General features: G+C 43.2%; 1 protein-coding gene across 1 annotated transcript in view; it reads right to left on the bottom strand.

The window, feature by feature from the left end:
* Positions 1-291: 291 nt before the first annotated feature.
* LOC311038265 (rho guanine nucleotide exchange factor 2-like) overlaps positions 292-24,494 on the bottom strand; it is a 99,649-nt gene continuing 75,446 nt past the window's right edge. Inside the window, 17 exon segments of the mRNA XM_084047669.1 lie at positions 292-3,380; positions 5,345-5,504; positions 6,532-6,723; positions 9,466-9,735; positions 10,295-10,345; positions 11,485-11,529; positions 12,127-12,179; positions 12,480-12,575; positions 13,285-13,479; positions 14,336-14,403; positions 15,007-15,179; positions 15,516-15,592; positions 18,809-19,060; positions 19,928-20,045; positions 21,222-21,347; positions 22,949-23,199; positions 24,452-24,494. The exon segment at positions 24,452-24,494 is cut by the window's right edge and continues 63 nt beyond it. Coding sequence (XP_083903795.1) covers positions 3,298-3,380; positions 5,345-5,504; positions 6,532-6,723; positions 9,466-9,735; positions 10,295-10,345; positions 11,485-11,529; positions 12,127-12,179; positions 12,480-12,575; positions 13,285-13,479; positions 14,336-14,403; positions 15,007-15,179; positions 15,516-15,592; positions 18,809-19,060; positions 19,928-20,045; positions 21,222-21,347; positions 22,949-23,199; positions 24,452-24,494 — 2,253 coding nt within the window. The 3' untranslated portion in view covers positions 292-3,297.

Raw genomic sequence — 24,494 nt, 5'->3', positions numbered from 1 at the left:
ATATGATTTTTCTTTTTGCCATAACCACTCGAAACCTAGCATCCCTTTTCTGAGGAGAACTTTAGCCAAAAATAGCAGATCTACAAGCTCACAACGCCTCGCGCTGCGAGGCGTTGTGGGCTTGTTGATCGGCTATTTTTTGGCAAAGAGGTATAGGTGTAGAGGGAAAAAAAGAGCAGACCAAGTAAACCAAAAAAAAGTATAATTTACTTGAGCACCTGCCCCTCAAAATGTTTGTGCACGCCACTGAGTATAATACCCCCCCCACCCGCCGCCCCGCCCTATTCAGTCAGTCTCAACGGAATGCCCCACAAAAAACAAACAGCACTCAATGTCTGCGTACTCGAACCGAAGGGAAAAAAAGAACGACTTCAAACTATCTCCCGTCTCGCCGACAGTACAGTATTGCTCACACGCGAGCGGATAGCTTAACATTTTAGCATAATTTACAGTGACGCGGTTTTGCTGGTAGCGAAATCACAAGCGCAAAACGGCCTTTTTGTGACATGTAATAACACATCCAGACAGTCAGTCGGTGGTGGTGCTGTTTGTCTTAGCAGGGCAGAGGAGAGAGGAGCCAGCTCTTTTATAAGTGAGACTACAAGTCAAGTCAAAGTTACAGTACATCAGAAATAACATACTTCCTACTGTGTTCCGCACTCTAGCAGAACTCTACTGGCAGTACAGAAATCTACACACATCTAATCTCATTCCATAAGATTACATAAAGGATTCAAGTTCTTCATTCTCGGTCCCGACTCTTGTCAGTACGTTAATGAATGTATCAATCGGTTAGACGGAGACAAACACTCGAGAGAGAGTTTACAATAACATACACTGAGCCTTCAAACAACATCTCAGGACTAACGTGTGGTATATTAGGATAGGAGGGCTCATAACTTATCACATACCCAGCCTGTGTTTGTTTGCCATGGGTGAGGCAGGGGGAAAAAATACCAGGAATGCGAGGGGGTGCTGAGCCTTGTGCTGATTGGTCAGCTGCCGTGTCTCCTGAACTGGCACCACCAGGGAGGAGCCACCTTGCAACTAAAGGAACTCATGTCAAACATGAACTCCTAAAAACGAGGATGCTGCCGATGGTTTTGGTCAAATTTATGACTGAGTTGTGACACCAGTCCAACCAAAACGGGAAGCAGGAAACGGCGACTTTCAATGGCTGCGTTAACGGCGAGAACGGCGGTCAATTCTCTCCCCGTCACACACCGTTGGGGAAAACCACAGACAGCACGACGGCCATTTTGTTTGTTCGCTGGTGCGGTTCCTTTTTGAGCCAGTAGTGTCAATCTATTTCCTCAATCAAAGGGTTTATTAACCCATTAAGACCTGGGACGCATCTGTGTCATTTTTAGATTTGAGCTAAAAAGCATTATTTTACACTTTGGCTATTTTTGAAAAAAGCGAGAAAATGTGTGCAAATCTTTTGATATATATATTTTTAAAGCGAACATTTGTGACTCAAATCTTTGCTTCTGGGGGGGTCCCTGGAACAAAATATTTTGAGATGGGGGTCCGCGGCCAAATACGTATACATTTTGGGGTCGTTGACATGACAAAGTTTTAAAACCACTGACATAGCAACATACGTTTTTTTCAAAAAAACTGTTAGGATTTTTAGAAGACATTTTGTAGAATCGGAAGCTTAGGCCTTAATGGGTTGTCACCGTCTTTGTGAATAAATAAGGCTATGGGTATGTGATAAACAAAATGATCACCCGGCATTCATCGCTCCTCTCGGTATCCAACACGACGGTACGACAGGCGGTATCAGCTGTGCCCACGGTTGAACGCCAAGGTGACGATGATCCACATTTACACAAGGATAGGTCATAACTTATCTTATATTAGGATAGCTCAAAACGTATCTTATATTATGATAGGTCATAAAGTCTCAGGTTAGGTTTTGCCCAAACCAATGCAAAGAGAGTCTAATTCTACCGTCGCTCCCATTGGAGGATGTGGTCGGTTGGAGGTTGGTGATTGGTGGATCCAGCTGTAAGTCAGGTTTTGGCGTTTGATGGTTGGTTGGTGAAGCATAATGGTCTGAAAGCGATGTTTCACTCGAGGAGAAAAGTTTCATTTTTCAACTCTCTGGATGAGGTCCTCAACCGGCTGTGACCCATCTTATGTTCATGAATATGTTCAGAATACTCAACTGCTACTTCAATGCTTTCTGTATAGCTCATAGTCATTGAGTATGTGGTCCATAGTCATATAATATGTTTGATGTAGTCCATAGTCTTTGAGTATGTGGTACAGGTATGTAGCCCACAGTCACGGAGCATATAGGGTACAGTAGTAGAGGTGTGATTATTCACAGATTCTAACTGATGCAATCAGGCTTAATGTTTAAAATACATCTACATCATTTCAGACAGTCTGTATCAGGCAAAAGCGTAATCGAACCATGTGTCGAATCATTAAAATTGCATTTCTTTTTAGATCTGATAAAAGACATCATTTCGGAATTTAAATCCAAAAGTGGCCATGGCTTGTCGATGCTCAACATAAGTGCACAAGGTTCTTTGATTTCCTGAGCCACGTCTTTAAGGCAGTAGTCATGCCGTTTGCAGCTTTGTAACGCGGTGGTTATCTTATCTGCAGGGTAGAAATGATCTTCCCCAAAGAAGACACAAGCAGCCTGGCTGTCAGAATGTTATCATTATTGCTCTAAGCAAACTTATTTTTACTGTACTAATGACTTAACAGTGATTTAAATAGCTAGATAATCATTACTGTATCTCCAGTAATACAATTCTGTGATTCGAAAAATCAAGTAAAAGTAACACAATTATTGTCGATCGCATTTCGTTTGCTTCTTTGCGAGTTAATGTAAATGTAACATGATTGTGTTAGCCGGGCATAAGATGTCGCCTCATATCGAACGTAACACCCCTAAACGTGAAGTTGTGATATCAGCAAATATCGCGTTTTCATCCGAATAATCAATATATAGTATTATTATCATGATGAGGGGATTCACACCCCTAGGACTCAAGATATGTACCAAATAAGTTGTGAAATGCACACCCCTAGTGTGTACTATATATTTTCCATAGTCATCAAGTATGTACTATGTACTATGTAGTCCATAGTCATCGAGTATATACCATAATGTAGTCCATAGTCGTGGAGCATGTAGTGTGTAGTATGCAATGTCTGGATTCAAACACAACGAAGGTTTTCACAGAGCTAATTGAACTCATCCAGCAGTTTCAGTTGAAAAATGAACCCGTTTCCGTTGAAGCGTTCTCCGCCTTAAGATGGGAGAGGCCACCGTTAACTGGGCGTGGTCCCCGTTTCAGGCTCCGCCTCCCGACTCTCCGGCCCAAGTTCGGACTCCTCTGGGATGTCCTGCAGGTCTGAATGGAGACATTGAAGCAACTTTAATATATGACGACCAGAGAAACGGGTTACATATGAGCAACCATGTTGGACTGACTGGAGAGGATGATATAATATTAAAACCAGTGGTGGAAAAAGTACTCAAATGTTTTACTTAAGTAAAAGTAACAATACTGAAATGTAGAAGTACTCTGTTACAAGTAAAAGTCCCGAATTCCAAAATGTACTAAAATGTTTGAAAATAGCAGATCTACAAGCTCACAACGCGTCACGATGCGACGCGTTGTGAGCTTGTAGATCGGCTATTTTCAAATAGCCTAGGTATAAAATAGGACTGAAGTGGTTCATGTATGTTTTAAAATATAACAATTTATATCTGCAAAGTAACGAGTAACTAAAGTTTTCAAATAATTGTGGTGGAGTAAAAGTACAATATTTGCCTCTGAGATGTAGTGGAGTAGAAGTAAAAGTATAGACAATTGGAAATACTCCGGTAAAGTAAAAGTACCTCAAAATTGTACAGTACCTGACAGGGCTGCATGAACGTGCGCGATGTCAGTATCGCAAAAGGCAACGATATCGGCGATATAAATCCCCCCCCCCCCCCCCCCGCTCGTCCACTGCTAAAGCGAGCAACATCCCTTTGTTTTAGCCGGTAAATAAACCACCGCTCCGTTTCTCTCTCTCTCTCTGTGAGTTAAACTGACTTGCTTTTTTTCTTTTTTGAAGAATGCTCAGTTTTCGTTGTTGCTACACTTACAATATCAAATAAAAAGTGTGTGAACTCACAAAATAGGATACTTAAAGTTAAAAGTGATACTGACTTGTTATAGATATTCAGTTTTTTGAAGAATGCTTAATTTTCATTGTTGCTAATATCAAATAACAAGTGTGGGAACCCAACAGCACTTCAAATTAACACATCGGGTGCCGCTCACGGTCTGAACCGTGTCTTCACATAGTAGCGCTCTGGTGCCGCTCACGGTCTGAACCGTGTTTTCAGTCTTTTTGATTTTTTCGTTTTTTCTCCACACGGGCGGGGCTAGAGCAGCTCTGGGAGTACCCATTGTGATCTTGAGAAGGAAGGGCCAGATAGATCACCGGAAACAAAAACATGGCTTCCATCCGCTTCCTGTCTATTTCCTTCTTTAAAACGCCTACATCTCCAAATCCGTTTCCGGTGGTGAAAACCGGTCATGCGCGATCCCCCCCCCGTTGTAACTCGCGAGTGAAAAGTTATGGTTCCAGGCTGTAGCCAGGGTCCTCGCTCAACATGAATGGATGCTTTTTTTTACGTGGATTTGCTCGTCGCGGAGTCTAAAGCTTTAAACAGCAAAGCGCAGTGGGGAGAATGCTGGCACCCAACGTAAGTTGTTATGAAAAAATGCTGGCACCCGATGTGTTAAGAGCGATATTGACATTTTTTTTAAATAATTTGACGTTGCAACACTTTAAATATAGAATATGACATTTTAACGGTAATATCGTACATCGTATCGATATCGAAATATTTGCCATAAATATCGAGGTATGAAATTTTGTCCATATCGTGCAGCCCTAGTGCTTGAGTAAATGTGTAGTTACTTTACACCACTGATTAAAACCAATATTAAAACGTATTAACTCACTGAGTGCCATTAACGTGTTTCACGTGTTTTTACCGCTATGGCGCTGGGTGCCATTAACGTGTTTGACGTGTTTTTGAAAAAATAATGGAAAAAAACGAAAAAAAACATTTTTTTTTTTTTTTTAAAACATGTTCAGAACCCAAGATATCATCATCTGAAGATGTGCAGCTCCATCCACTCCTTGTTTAACTTATAACTGAAAAAGGCTGTATCTCGCTTCCTAAGCACTTTTTGTTTTCTGTGAAAACTCTGGCACTTTTCAGAATCAATTCTGAAATAATTCTGGCAATCCTGGCACTCAGGGAGTTAATTAAACAATTGACTATAGTTAGGTACTGTATGTAGTGTTGTACCTCTGGGGCTGTCAGAGCGGGGGGAGACCTTCACCACGTCAGGCTCCTCCTCTTCCTCACTGCCTTCCTGAACGCCGTCCAATTGGTCGACGGGGTCCTGACTGGCCAATGGGGCGGTGGGGCGGGACTCTGCATCTCCACCGTCTCTCCTCTTCGCGACCTGATTCAGAGCAGAGAGGAGAACACACACATGAACACACACGCACGTACTGGATACACAACTGAGCACACACACCACACACACACACACACACACGTGTGAACCATCATTCATTAACCCATTAAGACCTGGAACGCATCTGTGTCGCTTTAGATTTCTTTGGCTATTCAAAAATAGCAGATCTACAAGCTCATAGCGCGGCACCGAGTGCCGCGCTATGAGCTTGTAGATCTGCTATTTTTGAAAAATCGTGAACAAATATATTTTATATTTTTTTCAAAAAACTGTTGCCGATTTAGAAACAATTTAAAAAAAAAACGGCTTCAGGCCTTAAAGGCTTAACTCATTCACTGCCAGACTTATTTCTGGCTGCGTTTGCCCACTGCCAGCGTTTTTCTTACCCTTTTCAAGTAGTCACAGAATATTTATCTCCGGTATGATCGATCCCCTGATGGTTGCTAATTACAGAGGGTTTCACTGTGCTTCCGCGAAAAGAAAAGAAATGTGTCATCGCGACCTCCCGTTCATTTGTTATACTTCGTTTGAAATAGCATGTCTAGCCAAAAATACATAGTAAAACACAGGAGCCGAGATACAGACTATTTCCCAAATACTTTAACCAGCAAGTGAATGGAGCAGTAAATCTTTGAATCACGTTATCTCCTGGTTCTGTGTGAAAAAATCAAAACAAATAATAATTCAAAATTCAAAAAAATTAAATCAAAACGTTTTAGTCGTCCTTGGCAGTCGTTTTAGTCGCCCTCTGGAAAAAAAGTTGTCAAAGTCGTCCTATGGCAGTGAATGAGTTAACAAGATCATGGGTCTTCAATGTTTTTCAGGCCAAGGACCCTTTAGCTCAGCAGAGACACGTCTCTTTTCGGGCAAATGTAGGGTTCAAGTGGTTAATGTAAAAAAAGGTAGAAAAGAAAAGTTACACAAAGATTTGGCGCCCCTGAAGTAACTCTAGAGGACCCCCTAGGGGTCCCGGACCCCCTGTTGAAGACCCATGCACTAGATCTCTTCTCACCTCCTCTATGTCTCCGTTGCTCCCTTTGCTCCCCCGGCGTCTTCTCCTCCTGCCTCCGCCTCCGCCTCCTCCTGGCGGCACCTCCTCTTTGTTGACCTGCTGCTGCTCCTGCTCCTTCTGCTCCTTCTGTTTCTGCTCCTTCTGCTCCTGCTGACGGAGCCTCTCGCTCTCCCTGAGTCTCTCCACCTCCTCCTGCAGGAGAACCAGAGTTATTACACTTGACTAAGAGCGGTTTCACATTGGGTGCGTTTGAAGCGAAGCGTTCCTCCTCCGTTCCCGAGTGCGCTTGGTTGGCCAGCATTCACACTGGCCAAGACTCGAGACTATTTCATTTAACAGTAATGGTAAATAGGTGCCTCATGGGGGCGCTGTGGACTATGACGCTTTGGGAGAGCGAATGTCATTCACAGAAGAAAAGTCATTCTAGGGGGCACGGTGGCGCAGTCGGTAGCGCTGTCGCCTCACAGCTAGAAGGTCCTGGGTTCGATTCCCGCCAGGGACGCTGTGGGCGCTGGGGGCGTGTTCTCTCCTCCACGTCATCGGCGCCCATACCCTAGGTGGGGTTGGTGAAAGGGCCTACTCTGTGTGGAGTTTGCATGTTCTCCCCGTGTCTCCTAGGGTAGTTAATACCCTCACAAAAACATGTAGTAATCCTGGTCACTATACTGCCTCCCCCTGGTCAGCCGGGGCGCCTGATGGAGGAGAAGGGAACAGGTTGGAATAACGTGTTCCTTCCACGCGCTATGTCCAACCAGGGAAACTCCCCCCTGTCGGGTGATAAGAAGCGGCCTGCTTGCTCCTCATGCATTGAAGGAGGCATGAGCTTCAGCTTGGGCTCTCCCTAGGCTGGCAGAGGGTAGGTAGTGCCCAGGATTACATAGGCAATTGGCACTGGGTGAAAAAATGTGGGTTACAAAATCGTGGGATAAAAATTATAATAAAAAAAAAAAAGAAAAGTCATTCTGTGAATAATAAAGTTTGACTGTGTTCCTGACGTTGTCTTGAGTTATAATAATAACAACAGATCAACAATACACAACCAAAGCAGTGTGTGCACTGGTCTTTGAAACCTCGAAATGCACTGTCGTCTGTTAATATGATATTGGCGTCACGGACGCATCCTTTGTAATTTAGCAGTGACGTCACGTCACGGACTAATCCTTGGTGTATTTATCCTTACAAATACGTTCGCCACACATGTGTTTTTTGTTTATTATTTTTCACGGCTCGCGCTACTCAAACACTAGCGGGATTATTATTTCTTGTCAACATTCAAGTAGAACTATGAGAAGGTATAACCCAGCTAAAATAATGTGTCATTATAAAAATATATAAATGATATATGATTAGCAGTCCACTTCCTTCTCTTGGTACGGATGGATTCACACTGCCGCGTTCCGTTCCCGACTCCGCAGCAATCGGACCCGAGACTACCTCCCGAGGTGGTTTCGAGTACGGAACGGTTCGCTACGTTCACACTACCACAACATCAGCCAAGTGGTCCAGGGTGCGCACCCGGGACCATAGTGTGAAACCGCTATAAGACCAACGAAAACTAGAATGGAGTTCTAGTTCACCACTTAAAGGAGTAGTTCACCCAAAACATATATGTATTTTCTAGAAAATAAGTCATTTTTTAGGTGAACTATTCCTTTAAACCCCATATGGTTGAGCGAAGTCCCTCAGGGCTCTATACTAGTGTATTTTCTGTTTTCTGTTGTAGTGCAGCTTGTCGTTCTGCTATTTCCAGCGAAAGCTTTCCCCACAATATTGATGCTGGGGTTTAAGTGGTTAAAGTGGCACTGAACAACTTTTTTATATATACAGTATATAACTTATACAATTGTCGTGGTTGTATTGTGTCCCCCTGCTCTTCTATTGAGACATTTAGAAGGTGTCAAAGGTCACAGGATCTGACACAAATTCTGACCTGATGGTCAAGATTCAATTTATCCCCTGAGCAAGCACGCAGGCTCTATTAAAAGCTCTATTCAACATTTTCAGCACTTGCACAGGACACCGGGTTCAAATCCGGGGTAGATGCATATGAGGACAGAGTTTTTCAATATCAGATGGACACCGCTAGTGCTGCAGCTGCCCAGACTGATTAAGGATTCTGTCCCCCCTTAATGTCAAATTGACTGGACTTGATACTGTAGACAGATTTGGTGGTCTGTCCTGAAGGCTGTTTATGGACGATTGGTACTGCTGGAAATTGGAATAATGACCTTTGATTGCTTGTGCCTGTGATGTCTCTGTAAATATTTCTTTGAATGTCTGATGATGTTGAATAAGTGATGCAATTGTTCTTTGTTTTTGTTTTTGTTTTTGTTTGTGTCTGTTTTTATTTTTTATTTTTTGTATGCCCGTATGTCTGATTACAGAATGTATGAAAATGTAAATAAAATTGAAGTGCAAAAAAAAAAAAAAAAAATCCGGGGTAGAAGAGGAAAGTTACATAGTGCAGCTTTAACGCAAATGCAAAATTTAATTAAAACGAGGCTTCACAAAAAAAAAAAGATAACTGACACTGTATTGCACGTTCATCAAACAAACTACAACTAACTATTATCACAGAGAACATGTCCTTAGTCTTTGTCAATATTTCATACATGAGAATAGTATTTTGGGTGAATATGAAATATTTGTCTATGAGCTAGTTTTAAGCACTGTTCGTTGTCAGATATCCTCAAAAATCTTCAAAAATAGTGATAATAGCCAATCTGCAAGCTCACAACGCGTCGCGATGTAACGCGTTGTGAGCTTGTGGTTGAGTTTGTTGAGTCTTGCCACTGAATAAAAACTAAAACCAAGCCTTTTCAAAGACGAAGAACTAAACCAAACTAGCAAAAACCCACTAAACTGAAACTGAAAATAAAAAGTCAAAACGAAATAAAAATAAAAATAAAGAAAAAGGCAGAAACTAATGCTAACCTGTAGGAGAGCCAGCTGTCCTCGCAGCATCACTCCGTCATTGGCCGCCACTCCTCCCAGGCAGACTCCTCCCAGGCCCACTCCTCCCGGGCCCACTCCTCCCAGCCCTGCGTCCAGCCCCGAGTCCCTGGACACGGAGCGAGCGAGGCGGGGCGGGCCGCCGCCGCCGCCGGGGGTGTTGGCTGTGGTCATGGAAGGGGCGGAGTTTAAGGCGGGGCCTGCCCGCAGGCAGACGGACGCCAGGATGGAGTCCTGACGAATCACTGTAGACTGGGGGAGGGATCATAACATTTATTATATTATACTATATACACAGATGACTGGATTCAGATTCATATTTTATTATGATTACTGAATTCAGATGATTGCATTCTGATAAATGTATTCGTATTATTTCCCGTCTGATTACTGTACTCAGGGTTTTGTATTCTGAACACCTTATTCAGAATATTGCATTCTGATTACTGTATGCAGAATATTACATTGTGATTATTGTATTCAGGTATTCAGAGTATTGCATTCATACTGTATTCAGTCAGTATATAGTGCAGTGATTGGTGTAGAGGTGACTGTATTCAGTCAGTATATAGTGCAGTGATTGGTGTAGAGGTGACTGTATTCAGTCAGTATACAGTGTAGTGATTGGTGTAGAGGTGACTGTATTCAGTCAGTATACAGTGCAGTGATTGGTGTAGAGGTGACTGTATTCAGTCAGTATACAGTGTAGTGATTGGTGTAGAGGTGACTGTATTCAGTCAGTATACAGTGTAGTGATTGGTGTAGAGGTGACTCAGTCAGTATACAGTGTAGTGATTGGTGTAGAACAGACCTGCAGAGCATGGAGCTGGGTGCTCAGGTTGATCAGCCTGTGACAAACCTCCTGAAAGACACAGATCAATAACACATGAGTACTTCACACACTGGTATATTTAACATACATATAGTATAGCTATGTACCCTATGCCAGTGGTTCTCAAACTTTTTCATGTCAAGGACCCCCAAATTGACACTTATTAGCCCGCGGACCCCCATTTGAAAAGATAAGCCAGGGACCCCAATAAGAGAAGGTTTATACGGCTTTCTAGCAGTGATTCTCAACCATTTTAATGTCAAGGACCCCCAGTTTGACATGCATTAGGCTACGGACCCCCATTTAATGGCATTTATACCTCTGGGACCCGAATTTATATTATAAAATCAATGTTAATGTAACTCTGAGAGTGTGGTCCATTTGGTTCCATTTGTACACTCTCAGAGTTACAGAACCATAAGAGTCCATTTGGTTCCTATCCATCATTTAGCTGGGGACCCCCTGGAACCGCCTCAAGTACCCCTGGGGGTCCCCGTACCCCACTTTGAGAACCAACGCCCTATGCAACCAGTATGATAGTCCTCTTCTCAAAGTGGGGTCCGGGGACCCCCAGGCGTCCTCGGGGGAGTTCCTCAGCAAAGTAGTTAACATAGCATCACAATCATTTTAAGCACTTTATCCATTTGTACAGTTTAGATACATTTTATTTGTAACACACTTTATATTTGAAATATTTGAATAAAAAAATAAATAATAATAACTTTTATATGTTGGCTATTAAAAAATAGCAAATCTACAAGCTCACAGCGCATCACTTTGTGCCACACTGCGAGCTTGTACATCTGCTATTTTTGAAAATATTTTAAAAATCTAAATTTTTGGGGGAAAACATTGAATAATTTAGAGTGTCTTTTTTTCGGACAAATTCATATCAATTTGGGGGTCCTTGACATGAAGGTTTGAGAACTACTGCACTAGGCCACGGACCTTCAGTTGATAGGATGTTTGACCTCTAGGACCCTGATCTACACGGTAAAATGCTCAGTGTTAATAGAGTTACAGATCTGTAAGGGTCCATTTGGTTCCTAACGATCAATGTAAAGGAAGTGCTATGTCTTATAAGTAAGACACGCTTGATGAAGACCCTGGACCCCCATGCTGAAAAGCAGTGCTCCAGAATGACGAAATGGATTAGAAAAACGTCCTACCTGGTTCAGAGATCTGTCTTGAACCTGGTGGTTCCCGTTTCTGTCCTGCAGAGACAATAGACACACACACTTTGATCAAACAGCTTTAGTCAGTGTGTGTGTGTGTGTGTGTGTGTGTGTGTGTGTGTGTGTGTGTGTGTGTGTGTGTGTGTGTGTGTGTGTGTGTGTGTGTGTGTGTGTATGTCAGTGTCGCAAAGCAAGGCTTTTGTGAGCTTGTAGATCTGTTTTTTTATTTTTTGTGTAGTGAAGGTGAAATTGGAAAAAGGAAAAAAAAGAAAATTGAAACATTTTAACACCACAAATCTGGCACAAAATATCTTTTAGATGGGGGGGTCCGTGGCCAAATACATATTCATTTGGGGGTCCTTGACATGAAAATGTTTGAGAACCACTGATTTAAACAAAATTAGGAAACAAGCCCAAATAAGCAACTACACTTTAGAAACAAGCCCAAAAAAACGCAACCCGCAACTACCAATATTTACAAGCAACTTTACAGAAAAAAGTTGCTTATAATAAGCAGACATGGCAACCCTGGTGTGTGTGTGTGTGTGTGTGTGTGTGTGTGTGTGTGTGTGTGTGTGTGTGTGTGTGTGTGTGTGCATGGTGGTAAATGGACCGTCAGGAGGTGTGTCTCCTCACCTTGGATGAAGAGCTGCCGTTGACCTCATAGCTGCTGTTGAGTGAGTCTCCATCTGGGAGACAGACAGACAGACAGACAGACAGACAGACAGACAGGACAATCAACACAGACACAAGGCCATGCAGTCACTCATAAACAACTAAAAGACTATCTAGTATCAGTATGTTTACCAAATGTAGTTAGTTTTATATTGTTGTATAATACAGTTGCTCATGTGATATAATATAGATAATAGGCCATGTTATACGCTGACCAACTCCATGCCTTTTGCCACCTATGCAGAGTTTATATTAAACATACACGGGACGGGACAGACAGACAGACAGACAGACAGACAGACACATAAACTCACTGCTGACTGACGCTCCTGTGTGGTTCTGGTTGCCGTTGGTTACAGGGGAGAGAAGCTCAATGTTGGACCCTAGTAACAACTCACTGAGTTTGTCAACTACGCCAGACAGACAGACAGACAGACAGACAGACAGACAGACAGACAGACAGACAGACAGACAGACAGACAGACAGACAGAAAAATAAAAAGATGAAGAAAAGAGATAATTAGTTCCTCGTTGGTTCAGTTCATGTTATGTCCTTTAATTTGAGGGGTTTGCGTCTTTATTATAATATGTGTATGCAGTAAATGTTTGTTAATATAATTAATATTGTCCTGGCAAGGTGTCAGATCTGACAACACCAGTAGCTGTGACACTAGATAAACTATGACGGATTGCCCATAAGATGTAATAAGACATAAGTCATTCATTAGTATCAGTATTGTAGTTTTAGATGCATTCGTGGTGTAAAGAGAGTTCCCCCACGTCTCCTAGCAACAACAGAAACATGAAACGTCTATAAATCACCCAACAGTAAGCAAATGACTTTTCCAAGGATGGCAGGGGAAGACTTATGCACACTTAATGTGCCAAGTGTCCTTGTGTTCGGAGTCGTCCTATCGTGTGCTTTACTTCCTTTCCATTTTGGTTCTGAATGGCGGACAAAAATTCAAAACAACGATGCGCTAAATATTGATGTTTCTGAAGCAGAAAATAGCCGATCTACAAGCTCACAGCACGTCGCATGACTCTCCCCCTGCCATCCATGGACATTTTTGTCTTGCCTACCAGGACGACAAGACACCCGTCTCCTCCTCCTCCTACCTTCTGTGATGGCCTCCATGAGGAGGCGCTCTCCTTGCACTGCCTGAGGAGTGTCAGCTCTGAACAGGTTCCTGTGATCTCCTCCTCCTCCTCCTACACCTCCTGCAACCCCAGAGGCCTCCACCAGGTCGGAGAACAGGGTGACTCTCTCCTGGAGGAGCTCCAACACCTCGCTGTCCTTCTGCTGGATGTCGGCTGGAACAAGGGAGAGCGGAGGAGAAGAAGAAGGATGAGGGAAGGAGAGGGTTGATTTTGTCGACTAAAACTGTGACGATAAAATGTTCGTCGACTACCTTTTTTCACTGAAAACTATATAAAAACTAAATAAAACTACGTGGGGTGTGCCGATACACTAATTTCACGATACGATACACGATATTGGGCTCACCATATCGATACGATACGATATATGGCACTTTTTTTATTATGAAAATATATGGGGGGTGGGGGGGGGGGGGGGGGGGGATGCAAACAAATACTTCTGTTTTTGCATTATTATTATTGCAAAAAAAAAGTACAAAAATAATAAATAAATAAATAAAACGGCAAATGATACATATCGTCATGAAAACGTATAGCGATATATCGCGGGACGATATATCGCCACACCCCTAAAACTAAGCTATGATAACTAAAACTAAATATACTGACAATTTCGTCAACAAATAAAAACTAGACTAAAATGTTAGTGAGGGACTAGTGGTGGAGAAGAGATCCAGTAGAACTAAAATACACGTCAATTTATGTTTGGTTGCGCTCGGGTGTTGCGCTCTGAAAATAGCAGATCTACACGCTCACAACGCGTCGCGCTGCAGCGCGTTGTGAGTGTGTAGAACGGCTATTTTCAGCATGCAACAAAGAGTAAGAACAGCCATTACGACGCCATCAAGGCACCGCCAAAATACATTTTAGTCGACTGAGAGAGAGAGAGAGAGAGAGAGAGAGACAGAGACAGAGACAGAGACAGAGACAGAGACAGACAGAGAGAGAGAGAGAGAGAGAGAGAGAGAGAGGAGACAGACAGACAGACAAACAGACAGACAGACAGTACCTCTCAGTCTGCGTAGTAAGGCTTTGTCTTCTGTTTCTATCAACGGAAACTCCTCTCTGGATGGACAGCTAGAGACAGAAAGTGAGACATACAAACAGACAGACATACAAACAGATAGACAGACAGACAGAGAGAGCGACAGTGAGGCAGTGAGACCACTAGGTGGCAACATTGACATTAGCACTCTGAGATGACATTTGACATCTCAGAGTTATGGTGGTCGCTTGGAATTAACCCATTGAGACCTGAAGCCAATTCTACATGTCTCCTAAATCTCAACAGTTTTCTGAAAAACCTATGTTTCTATATCAGTGGTGCTCAATCTTTTTCATGTCAAGGACCCCCAAAATGATATGTATTTGGCCGCGGACCCCCATCAAAATATATTGTTCCAGGGACCCCCCCAGAAGCAAAGATTTGAGTTAAAAATGTTCGCTTTAAAATATATATATTCAAAGATTTGCACACATTTTCACGAATTTTCAAAAATAGCAGATATACAAGCTCGTAGCGCGGCACTCGGTGCCGCGCTACGAGCTTGTATATCTGCTATTTTTGAATAGCCAAAGTATAAAATAATGCTTTTTAGCTCGAATCTAAAAACGAGACAGTTCCAGGTCTCAATGGGTTAAAAAGGTTTGAGAACACTGTGGATGTGGATGCTGTCTGACCTGTGCACGGTCTGCTGGATGCGTTTCATCCAGGCGTTCCGGTCGTCTTTGGACGCCGCGTGGAGCTCGTACATCTCCGGCGGGGTGGAGTGACTGATGAGGAACATCCCTCGCTCCTGATTGGCTATGTCCCTAACGATCAGGTTGTTCAACGACACGACCGCCGGCTTGTCCTGAAACACGGACAGAGAGAGAGAGAGAGAGAGAGAGAGAGAGAGAGAGAGAGAGAGAGAGAGAGAGAGAGAGAGAGAGAGAGAGAGAGAGAGAGAGAATCAAAGAAGAGAAAAAAACAAATGAGAGGAGAGCCAAGCGAGGTGAAGATTTGGAGGAAAAGAGAGGATAGAGAAATGAAAGCAGGAGGAGAGGAGGGGATAAATTAGGCATTTAACCCATTGAGGCCGATTCTAAAAATGTTTTCTAAATCCTTACAGGTTTTTTTTAAACAAATTAAAATAAATAAAAGATATCTCAAGGGGGGAGAGGAGAGTAGAGGAGAGAGGAGTACTGACCAGTGAAGGGAAGATGTATTTTTGATCTTTCTCCTGAAGAAATACCAGGATGTCTGACATCAATAAAACCTGTACATCTACACACACACACACACACACACACACACACACACACACACACACACACACACACACACACACACACACACACACACACACACACACACACACACACACACACACACACACACACACACACACACACACACACACACACACACCAGAGAAAGAAGGAAAAGTAAATATTTGGTTTGAATCCACCAGTGCATGCACACATACACGCACACGCACACACACACACACACACACACACACACACACACACACACACACACACACACACACACACACACACACACAAGGGATGTCACAGTGTGGGGAATTTCCCAACCAGTAATAAATGCAATGTGAACACCGGTCAGACCAGTAACACAGCAGAACCCACTTTAATTACTTCCATTAATATACTGTGTGCCGGGCAGCCTGCATTAACATTGTCAACCACTAGGTGTCCTACTCGACATGCCTGGCAATGATCCAGAAACAGAAACCAAACCTTAGCAAACTGACGAGGCTTTACGTGCACGACTGACTGCAACAGTGGCGTCATTTCGGCAAAAGCTAAGGTATAGCAAGGTTAGGGTTGCCAACTCCCAGAGAAGAAAATAAGGGACATACATTTTTTTTTTTTGGGGGGGGGGGGTCAAAAACCCCAAAATGCATTGAAAACTATGCATTATACCTATAACACAATACAAACACAATGGTCTTAAACCTGCATTAGGCTACTATTCATGATTTTCTTTTCTTCCTGGAGCCAAGGTATAGCAGGTACCCAATTGACGCCCCTGGACACCAAGGTCATAAAATACAACGAGAAGATAAACAAGCCAGCAGCACTCCATAATGTCCTTTTCACTATCTCATGTTCCTCAGCGAGACCAACAACGGACGTGTTTCAGCTCAAACAGCCTTCGCCGGCGTTGTTCAAGACACAAACAGGAAATAATTGTAAGATTAATTGAGAGCACATCGTCACTACAGGTTGTTGTTAAGTGGAACCCCCCTGCTCCCCCCCCACCCCTGTAAGTGAAATCTGACACAGTTGCTGTATATGCTGCAGCTAGCAGCCCAGGTGCAGAGACAGAGGCATACAACAGTCAGTCACTTCTCTTCATAATAATAATAATAATTGTACCACCTGTTATCTGATTAAAGTATTGACAACATGCTGGGTGCGCACGAAAATGAACCAAAGTGGTTTTACAGGGTAAAACACAAGAATTGTTTTATAGCCTATTTACACATTGAGTGCCAGAGGTTTTTTAAAACAGGATATAGCCAGTGCCAGCGTTTTTTTTTACCATTTATTGGCGATCTTTTTAAAGCCACGACGAGGACACGGATGTAAACAAAGAGTGTCTCTGGGACAAGAATGGAACAATAACATTTCACCCGCGATCCGCCATTGCAGAGAGATCGCCCGTCGAAAATGGCTGGTTCTCACCACCAAAAAAAATGGAGATATGGAGTTTTTGTTCTCAAGATCCCATCATTGGGGCGGATGCACGTCCGTTTTTTTGGGATAAAGGATAATTCCTTTTAACAGGTCGTTCATGAAAGTCCTTGCGGTCTTGTTTCCAATGAGAACCTGTGAGCAATTAGGGGTTAAGAGTCTTGCTCAGGGACAAATTTCATTTCATCGACACATATGCTGACCTGGCCTGGAATCGAACCTGGGGCAACCAGGGCATCTGGCTCCCTACGCGGGCTCACTAACCACTTAGCTAACCATAACCATGGCCGCCCCTTGGGATGACGTCACATCCGTCCATTCTCTTTTAAAGGGTCCTAGTTGCGTTAGAGCCCTTTAAAAACCCTCTTGAGGATTTATTTATTATTATTTTTGGGGCGGTGTAACCGATAATAAGTGAGGTTTGGACACTGACCAATCCTGCACCGTGATTGGCCAATAGTCTACAACGCAGTCTACAACGCCAACCCTTCCACAGTCAATGCAAATCTATACTTTTGCAAAGTCAGCCAATCACATTACAGCTAGTGTCATCGCCACTAGCTGTAATGTGATTGGCTGACTTTGCAAATTCAGGACTGTGATTGGCTAGCGAAACACATGACACATGTGCAGCCCTATGAGTCATGTTGTGATGACCACACACCGCCCACTTCACACAGGGTGTGATTTAAAAAAAAAACATAATATGACGTTTATGGCCATGGTTCTCAAAGTGGGGTCCGGGGACCCCCAGGGGTCCTTGAGTGGGTTCCAGGGGGTACCCAGATAAATGTTGGATAGTCAGTAACCAAATGGACCTGTATGTTGCTGTAACTCTGAGAGTGTACAAATGGAACCAAATGGACCCTTACGGGTCCATTTGGTTCCATTTGTACACTCTCAGAGTTATGCTGGTCCATGGTCTAATGCAGGGGTTCCCAAAGTGGGGTCCGGGGACCCCCAGGGCCCTACATACATCAGCTATTTTCCAAAAATCTTGATATTCTTTGAAAATGTTTGAATATCTTTTACATTTTTAACACCACATCTGGAACTCTTTTCAGATGAGGGTCCGCAACCAAATATGCATTCGTTTAGGGGTACTTGACCTGAAAAAGTTTGAGAACCACTGGTTTATGGCACTCCACGGGTGTGTTTGCTCATTGTGTTAATGATAGGGCTGGGACTCGATTAAAAAAATTAATCTAATTAATTAGAGGCTTTGTAATTAATTAATCGCAATTAATCGCATTTTAATCGCATATCAATATTTGACCTGAGAACAGTGAAAAGCTATTTTTTCAAATGGATTTTGGCATACGTCTTTAAGTACTCAAGAACTGTACTTAAGTACAATTTTTAGGTATTTTAGGTCCCCCCCCACCAGCGCACCCCCCCCCCCCCCTAAACGGGACAAACGCGCGCGTAGGCGGGGGCTTCCATTACAGATTCTGACTTACCCAGCCAACATTATCAAGCAGGCATCATGTTTTCATGCACTGTGCTGGCTGGCTGCAGTAGACTTTGTTGTTGTCTGTCATGCCTGAGAAGTGAGAATTACCGTCTGTTGGTGCGCTGCTATAAACGGTCCGTCTGAAACTCGTCCAGTGAGAAACGTTCCGCGGTGCAAAAATAGGTGCGATTAAAATGTGTTAATTTTTTTAACGCGATAATTTTTCTGTAATTAATTGATCTAATTTAACGCGATAAAGTCCCGGCCCTAGTTACTGAAAAAAAACAAAATGAAACAGTGTTATCGGTTTGGCACCTTTCACACCTTTCAGCCGGTTGGAGTTCTGTGTCTTCCAGAGCAGCGTTCCCTCGTGGATGAGGCTCCTGCGGAGGAGTTCGCCTCCTCTGAACGCCCCGCCCCCACGGACCTCCGCCTGCGCCCGCGGGTCCATCCTGGAGCGGATCTCCTGCAGCCTCTGGGTCCTCTGCAGGTCCAGGACCTGCTGGTCCACGCAGCTGAGCAGATCCTTCAGCTGCACCAGAGATGTGGACAAGGACTGGATCTCCTCGTCGTTACCTAGAAGACACACGCACACACACACACACACACACACACACACAGTCAGTTTAGACCAGGTGTCTTCAACCTTTTTCAGCCCAAGGACCCCCTAGCTGAGAGAGAGAGAGATGAAGCAGGGACCCCCTCTATATTGTATAAAATTGAGTTTCACATTAAACTTTTTTTTTTACTTGGCCTGCTCTTTTTTTCCCTCTACACCTAAACATCTTTGTCAAAAAATAGCCGATCTACAAGCTTGTAGATCGGCTATTTTTGGCTAAAGTTCTCCCCAGAAATGGGATGCTAGTGGTTAATGTAAAAAATATCATATCACACAAAGATTTGACGGCCCCCCTGTAGTAACTCTGAGGACCCCCTGTTGAAGACCCCTGGTTTAGACCAGTGTTTCCCAAACAGTGGGTCCGGACACATTTTTGGGGAACGGACCCATTTTTATGGGTTGCAAGTAAATATCCCTTCCTAAACTTTTTTTTTAATTATTTCAGAACATTTTCAAAACAGACATTTTCACATACACAAAACAAAACGTAAATAGTGAAAATAGCAGATCTACAACTCCAGCTCGCAACGCGTTGTGAGCTTGTAGATTGGCTTATTTTGCCTATTAAATCGGACTTAACTTAAAGTGGTTAATTCATAAAGTATTTTCATAAGTTTGGGCACACCAAATGTATCTTTTCTCTCCAGCTGAAAAGCTTGGGAAACACTGAGTCGGACGGACGGACGGACAGACAGACAGACAGACAGACAGACAGACAGACAGACAGACAGACAGACAGACAGACAGACAGACAGACAGACAGACAGAGAAGAGCAGACAGAGTAGACAGAGCAGACAGACAGACAGAGCAGACGGACAGGTACCCTTGGTGTTGTCCAGTATCCGTTGGATGAGGACGGGGTATTTGGTGATCCTCTGGGTGACCAATAGAATGCACTCCTGGACTCCATGACGACGCAGCAGTGGACCCTTACTGACCCTCTGTGAAGACAAACAACCTGTTCACTGCTGGAACGGGACCTATCGTTGCTGTCGTGCAGTGTTGATTTTGACAGCAAATTTTGATTTAGTTTTAGTCATAGTGTTTTGAATCAAATTCCATTTAGTTTTTGTCAAATTCTAGTCACCTGAAATGTTTTACTGTTAGTCTAGTTTTAGTCGACAACATATCATAAGATTATAGTCGACTAAAACTACAATTGATTTAGTCGACTAAAATGTATTTTGGCGGGGACTTGATGGCGTCTTAACGTCTTAATTTTACACTTGGTTGCATGCAGAAAATAGCAGATCTATAAGATCACAACGCGTCGCGCTGCGACGCGTTGTGAGCTTGTAGATCTGCTATTTTCCGCATGCAACACCCGAGCGCAACCAAGCACAAAATGAGTCTTTTAGTTCTACTGGATCTCTTCTCCACTATAGTCCCTCACTAACATGTTAGTCTAGTTTTTATTTGTTGACGAAATTGTCAATATATTTAGTCTTAGTTTTAGTCATCTTAGCTCAGTTTTTATTTCGTTTTCGTCAGTGGAAAAAGGTAGCTGACGGACATTTTTCATCGTTTTAGTCGACGAAATCAACACTGCTGTCATGGCAGAAACCTCTTATCTCCACATTTTACGTGTGTTTTTTTTTGCACATTGAATGCCCTCCTCGATCATACTACAACATCACAGAAAAGCAGCAAAAAGTAGCAGATCTACAAGCTGAAAACCTGCGTTTTGAGCTTGTAGATCTGCGACTTTCGCTATTTTTGAAGTTGAATCCTGAAAGGTAACAGTTTTGAACATACGAGGCTCCTAACCGACAGAGACGATATGGCACATCCATTCCATTCTTTTATCTTTACTTATAAAGGTTCTCTCCTTCTTTCTCATCTTTGTCTGCTTCTTGGTATTTAGTCCCATGAATAGTTTCATTATTCTAACTGAGCCCGTCTCACTTCAAACAGTGTGTGTGTGTGTGTGTGTGTGTGTGTGTGTGTGTGTGTGTGTGTGTGTGTGTGTGTGTGTGTTTGTGTTATCGCCCCATTCTAAAGCATGTGAGATCTTACTGGTACCTCCTGACACCAACCCACCCAAATCCTCTATCCCTCCTCTCCTCTCCTCTCCTCTCCCCTCCTCTCCTCTCCTCTCCTCTCCTCTCCTCTCTCACCCGCACTAAGTGCTGGAACCTCTTGTCTCGGGCCAACAGCTCTTTGTAGAGTTTAACCGATTTGGGATGTCGACTGCAGAACTCAGAGTACGCCTTCCTCATGTCGTCTGCATGCTGACCTGAGAACTGCGCGCGCACGCACGCACACACACACACACACACACACACACACACACACACACACACACACACACACACACACACACACACACACACACACACACACACACACACACACACACACACACACACACACACACACACACACACACACACACACACACACACAGAAAGTGGATGAAAGCAAGTTATGAATGTGTGCAACAAGTAAAAATTGTTGGACTACCTGAACTCACATGGCCTCACCCCCCCCCCTGTAATCAATGGGGAATTAATGGGGAAACACTGCTATACTATACATATTAATTAGTTTCATTCATTAAAGTAAGTTCTGGATTGCAGCTTCAAGGACAAAGTAACAACATTTAAGATGAACTTTGACCTCAGTGGAAGCCTAGCGGTGGAGTGGATTCAGGTCAGGACGACGCACACAGAGCCGCAGAGATGGAAATCTGAAATGTAAACGTTGCCTAGCAACCGCATTGTTTATACAGGCCGTCGGCAGGGACTAGCCACTACTTCCTGATAGAAACCATAGATCTTTCTAGCATCACAGTGTTGCTGTGTTGCTAGGGAACGTCTGCTACTGATTTTATTCACACACTGCAGCAGGAAACAAAACCATGACACATTGTGCTGCGTTCACACTGGCAGATACAAAAGATACAAACTACAAACGCTACATGACAGCATTATGTGTAGCTTTGTATCTTTGTAGCTGAAGTTGAAACCAGCTCACATTTCTTTGTAGCCGTTGAAATCGTTGAAAAATAGGCTTCATTTACGGTCTGTAGAGTTTATGGGCGTAACTCTGTCCATTTCTTTTTTACACCCAAAACCCCCCAAAATAAACGTATTTGAACTGGGGACCCCCAAGTTAAATATAGTGAAAATAGCAGATCTACAAGCTCAGAACTAGGGTTGTCCGATATTGGCTTTTTTACCGATAACCGATATACCGATATTGTCCAACTCTTAATTACCGATACCGATATCAACCGATACCGATATATGCGGGGATTATTGTGATTAGGGTAAGCTCAAATTTCATATCACACACACCATATACAGTAAGAACTCCTGTAACTTATTTATAAAGCAAAAAAAAAAAAAATCTTTTTTTTTTTCAAAAACCGATACCGATATTTTCCCGATATCAATTTTTATGCTAATATCGGCCGATAATATCGGGAGGCCGATAAAATCGGACATCCATACTCAGAACGCCTCGCGTTGAGAGACCAAAGAAGTTATGTGAGTTAGCTAGACCAAAAAAGTTATGTGCGCCCCTTTCTGATGATAAACGCACCGTGATGGTACAAAATATGCCGTGAGCGTCCCAATCTGGCAGATAAAAGCAGCGCAGCAGAGGGCACCAACCTTGGGGGGGGGGGGGGGGATGGGCCACCAAACGGCGTGAAGGAAAGAAAACGGCGAAAAACAGTGGAATTTAGAAGAAGGGCGCTACGACATCGCTGGTGAAGCGTCCTTTTTTCTTGCGCAGCAACCCCCCCCCCCAGCACCAACTAACATCTCCAGGTGCTCTTCTGAGTACTAGACCAAAAAAGTTACGTGCACCCCTTTCTATACGCATGTATATTATATACCTGTTGAGTCAGCAGGTCTCCCAGTCTGTGTATGGTGAAGTTGTTCTGGCTGCCAGGGGCCAGGCCCTGGATCCTCCTGGCCTGTAGCTGGGCCAGGAAGCGTGTGTGTATGGCCAGCAGCTGGTCCAGACAGGGGAACATGGCGTGGACCACGCCCGGCTCCAACAGCACCTCGTCCAGCATGCCCTGTCTGAACACGCCGTCCATGATCTTCAGCGTCCGCACGTGATGGAACTCCGTCTGGATCAACTCTGGAGAAACACATCACATTCATAATGTGTTAATCACTTAAACCGCTTCTTGTTTAACGTATTACTGAAAAAGGCTGTATCTCGGCTCCTGAGCACCTTTCTTTTACTACAGTATGTATTTTTCAATGTTATGTTATTTCATATTATTACACGGCTTGGTTGAATGCTCGATTCTGATTGGTCAGTCATCGGTCATTATTTCTGGATAATGACCGATGATAATGACCGGTGAGACCGACGAGGAAACTGTGTAATCAGAGACTCAGAACACCTGCTCATATCAACCTGAGCTGCTTGATTTTATGCTTTATCCAACATGACAGCCATGTAAACAAACAACCAATGTCATTTACAACTAAACGTTGCTCTCAAGAATGTTTTTGAAAACATTTGAAGTGAGAAATAGACGATGCAATAACCGAAAAGTCATTCTATTTGATCCACTGCACTTCCTTGTTTATCGTGGCACAACAACGGGGGAATACCAAAACGCTCGCCCCAAAACATAGTCGCCCCGGGGCAAATCCGGCGGTATTACAGGCAAATCGGCAGTAAATAGAATGGGGGGCGAGTGTGTTTTGGGGCGAGTTTTTTTCCATTTCGTCATTTGTTTTTGCGAGGCGAACTTGTCCGCCCAGCCCAATACTTATGGAATACTTTCATTGCCGTAAGCAAGGAAATACTTCGTTTTGTTGTTACTTTTGGGTAAATGTATTTATGTATTTATTAAGTAGCCGTGTAATAAGCGGGATAATGCATGGGGAGGTAGTCATTATTGAAATTTAAAGCCCTTCAGGGCGATTAACCACCTCGGGCTTTAAATTTCAATAATGACTACCTCCCCATGCATTATCCCTTGCTTATTCCAATGACCTTGTTGACATTTGTGAAACCACAAAGTGCAACCCTCAGTGATTAGCACCCATCAGGGGATCGATTATACTGGAGATAAATATTCTGTGACTACTTGAAAAAGCTATAAGAAATTTTAAAAATTGCTGGCACAGTTCGCAATTATGTTTTTATTTCATTGGCACTGAATGAGTTAATGTATATACATGTATGAATCACTTAATTCAATTACCTATTTTATTATTATACAATTATATACTGTCTAGACACAATTAGATTTCATGCAAACACAAATACTTTCTACATGGATGATAACATACACTTTCGATCACAGTGTTATACTAATTTATTTAGTTGTGTGTGTGTGTGTGTGTGTGTGTGTGTGTGTGCGTGTGTGTACCATAGATAACATCCTGGCGTTTCATGATGTCTTTGCGTTGCGT

Source organism: Gymnoscopelus microlampas (assembly GCF_963454915.1).
Source record: "Gymnoscopelus microlampas genome assembly, chromosome: 3".
NCBI classification, from domain to species: Eukaryota; Metazoa; Chordata; class Actinopteri; order Myctophiformes; family Myctophidae; genus Gymnoscopelus; species Gymnoscopelus microlampas.
This window is presented reverse-complemented; position numbering and strand designations above follow the sequence as displayed.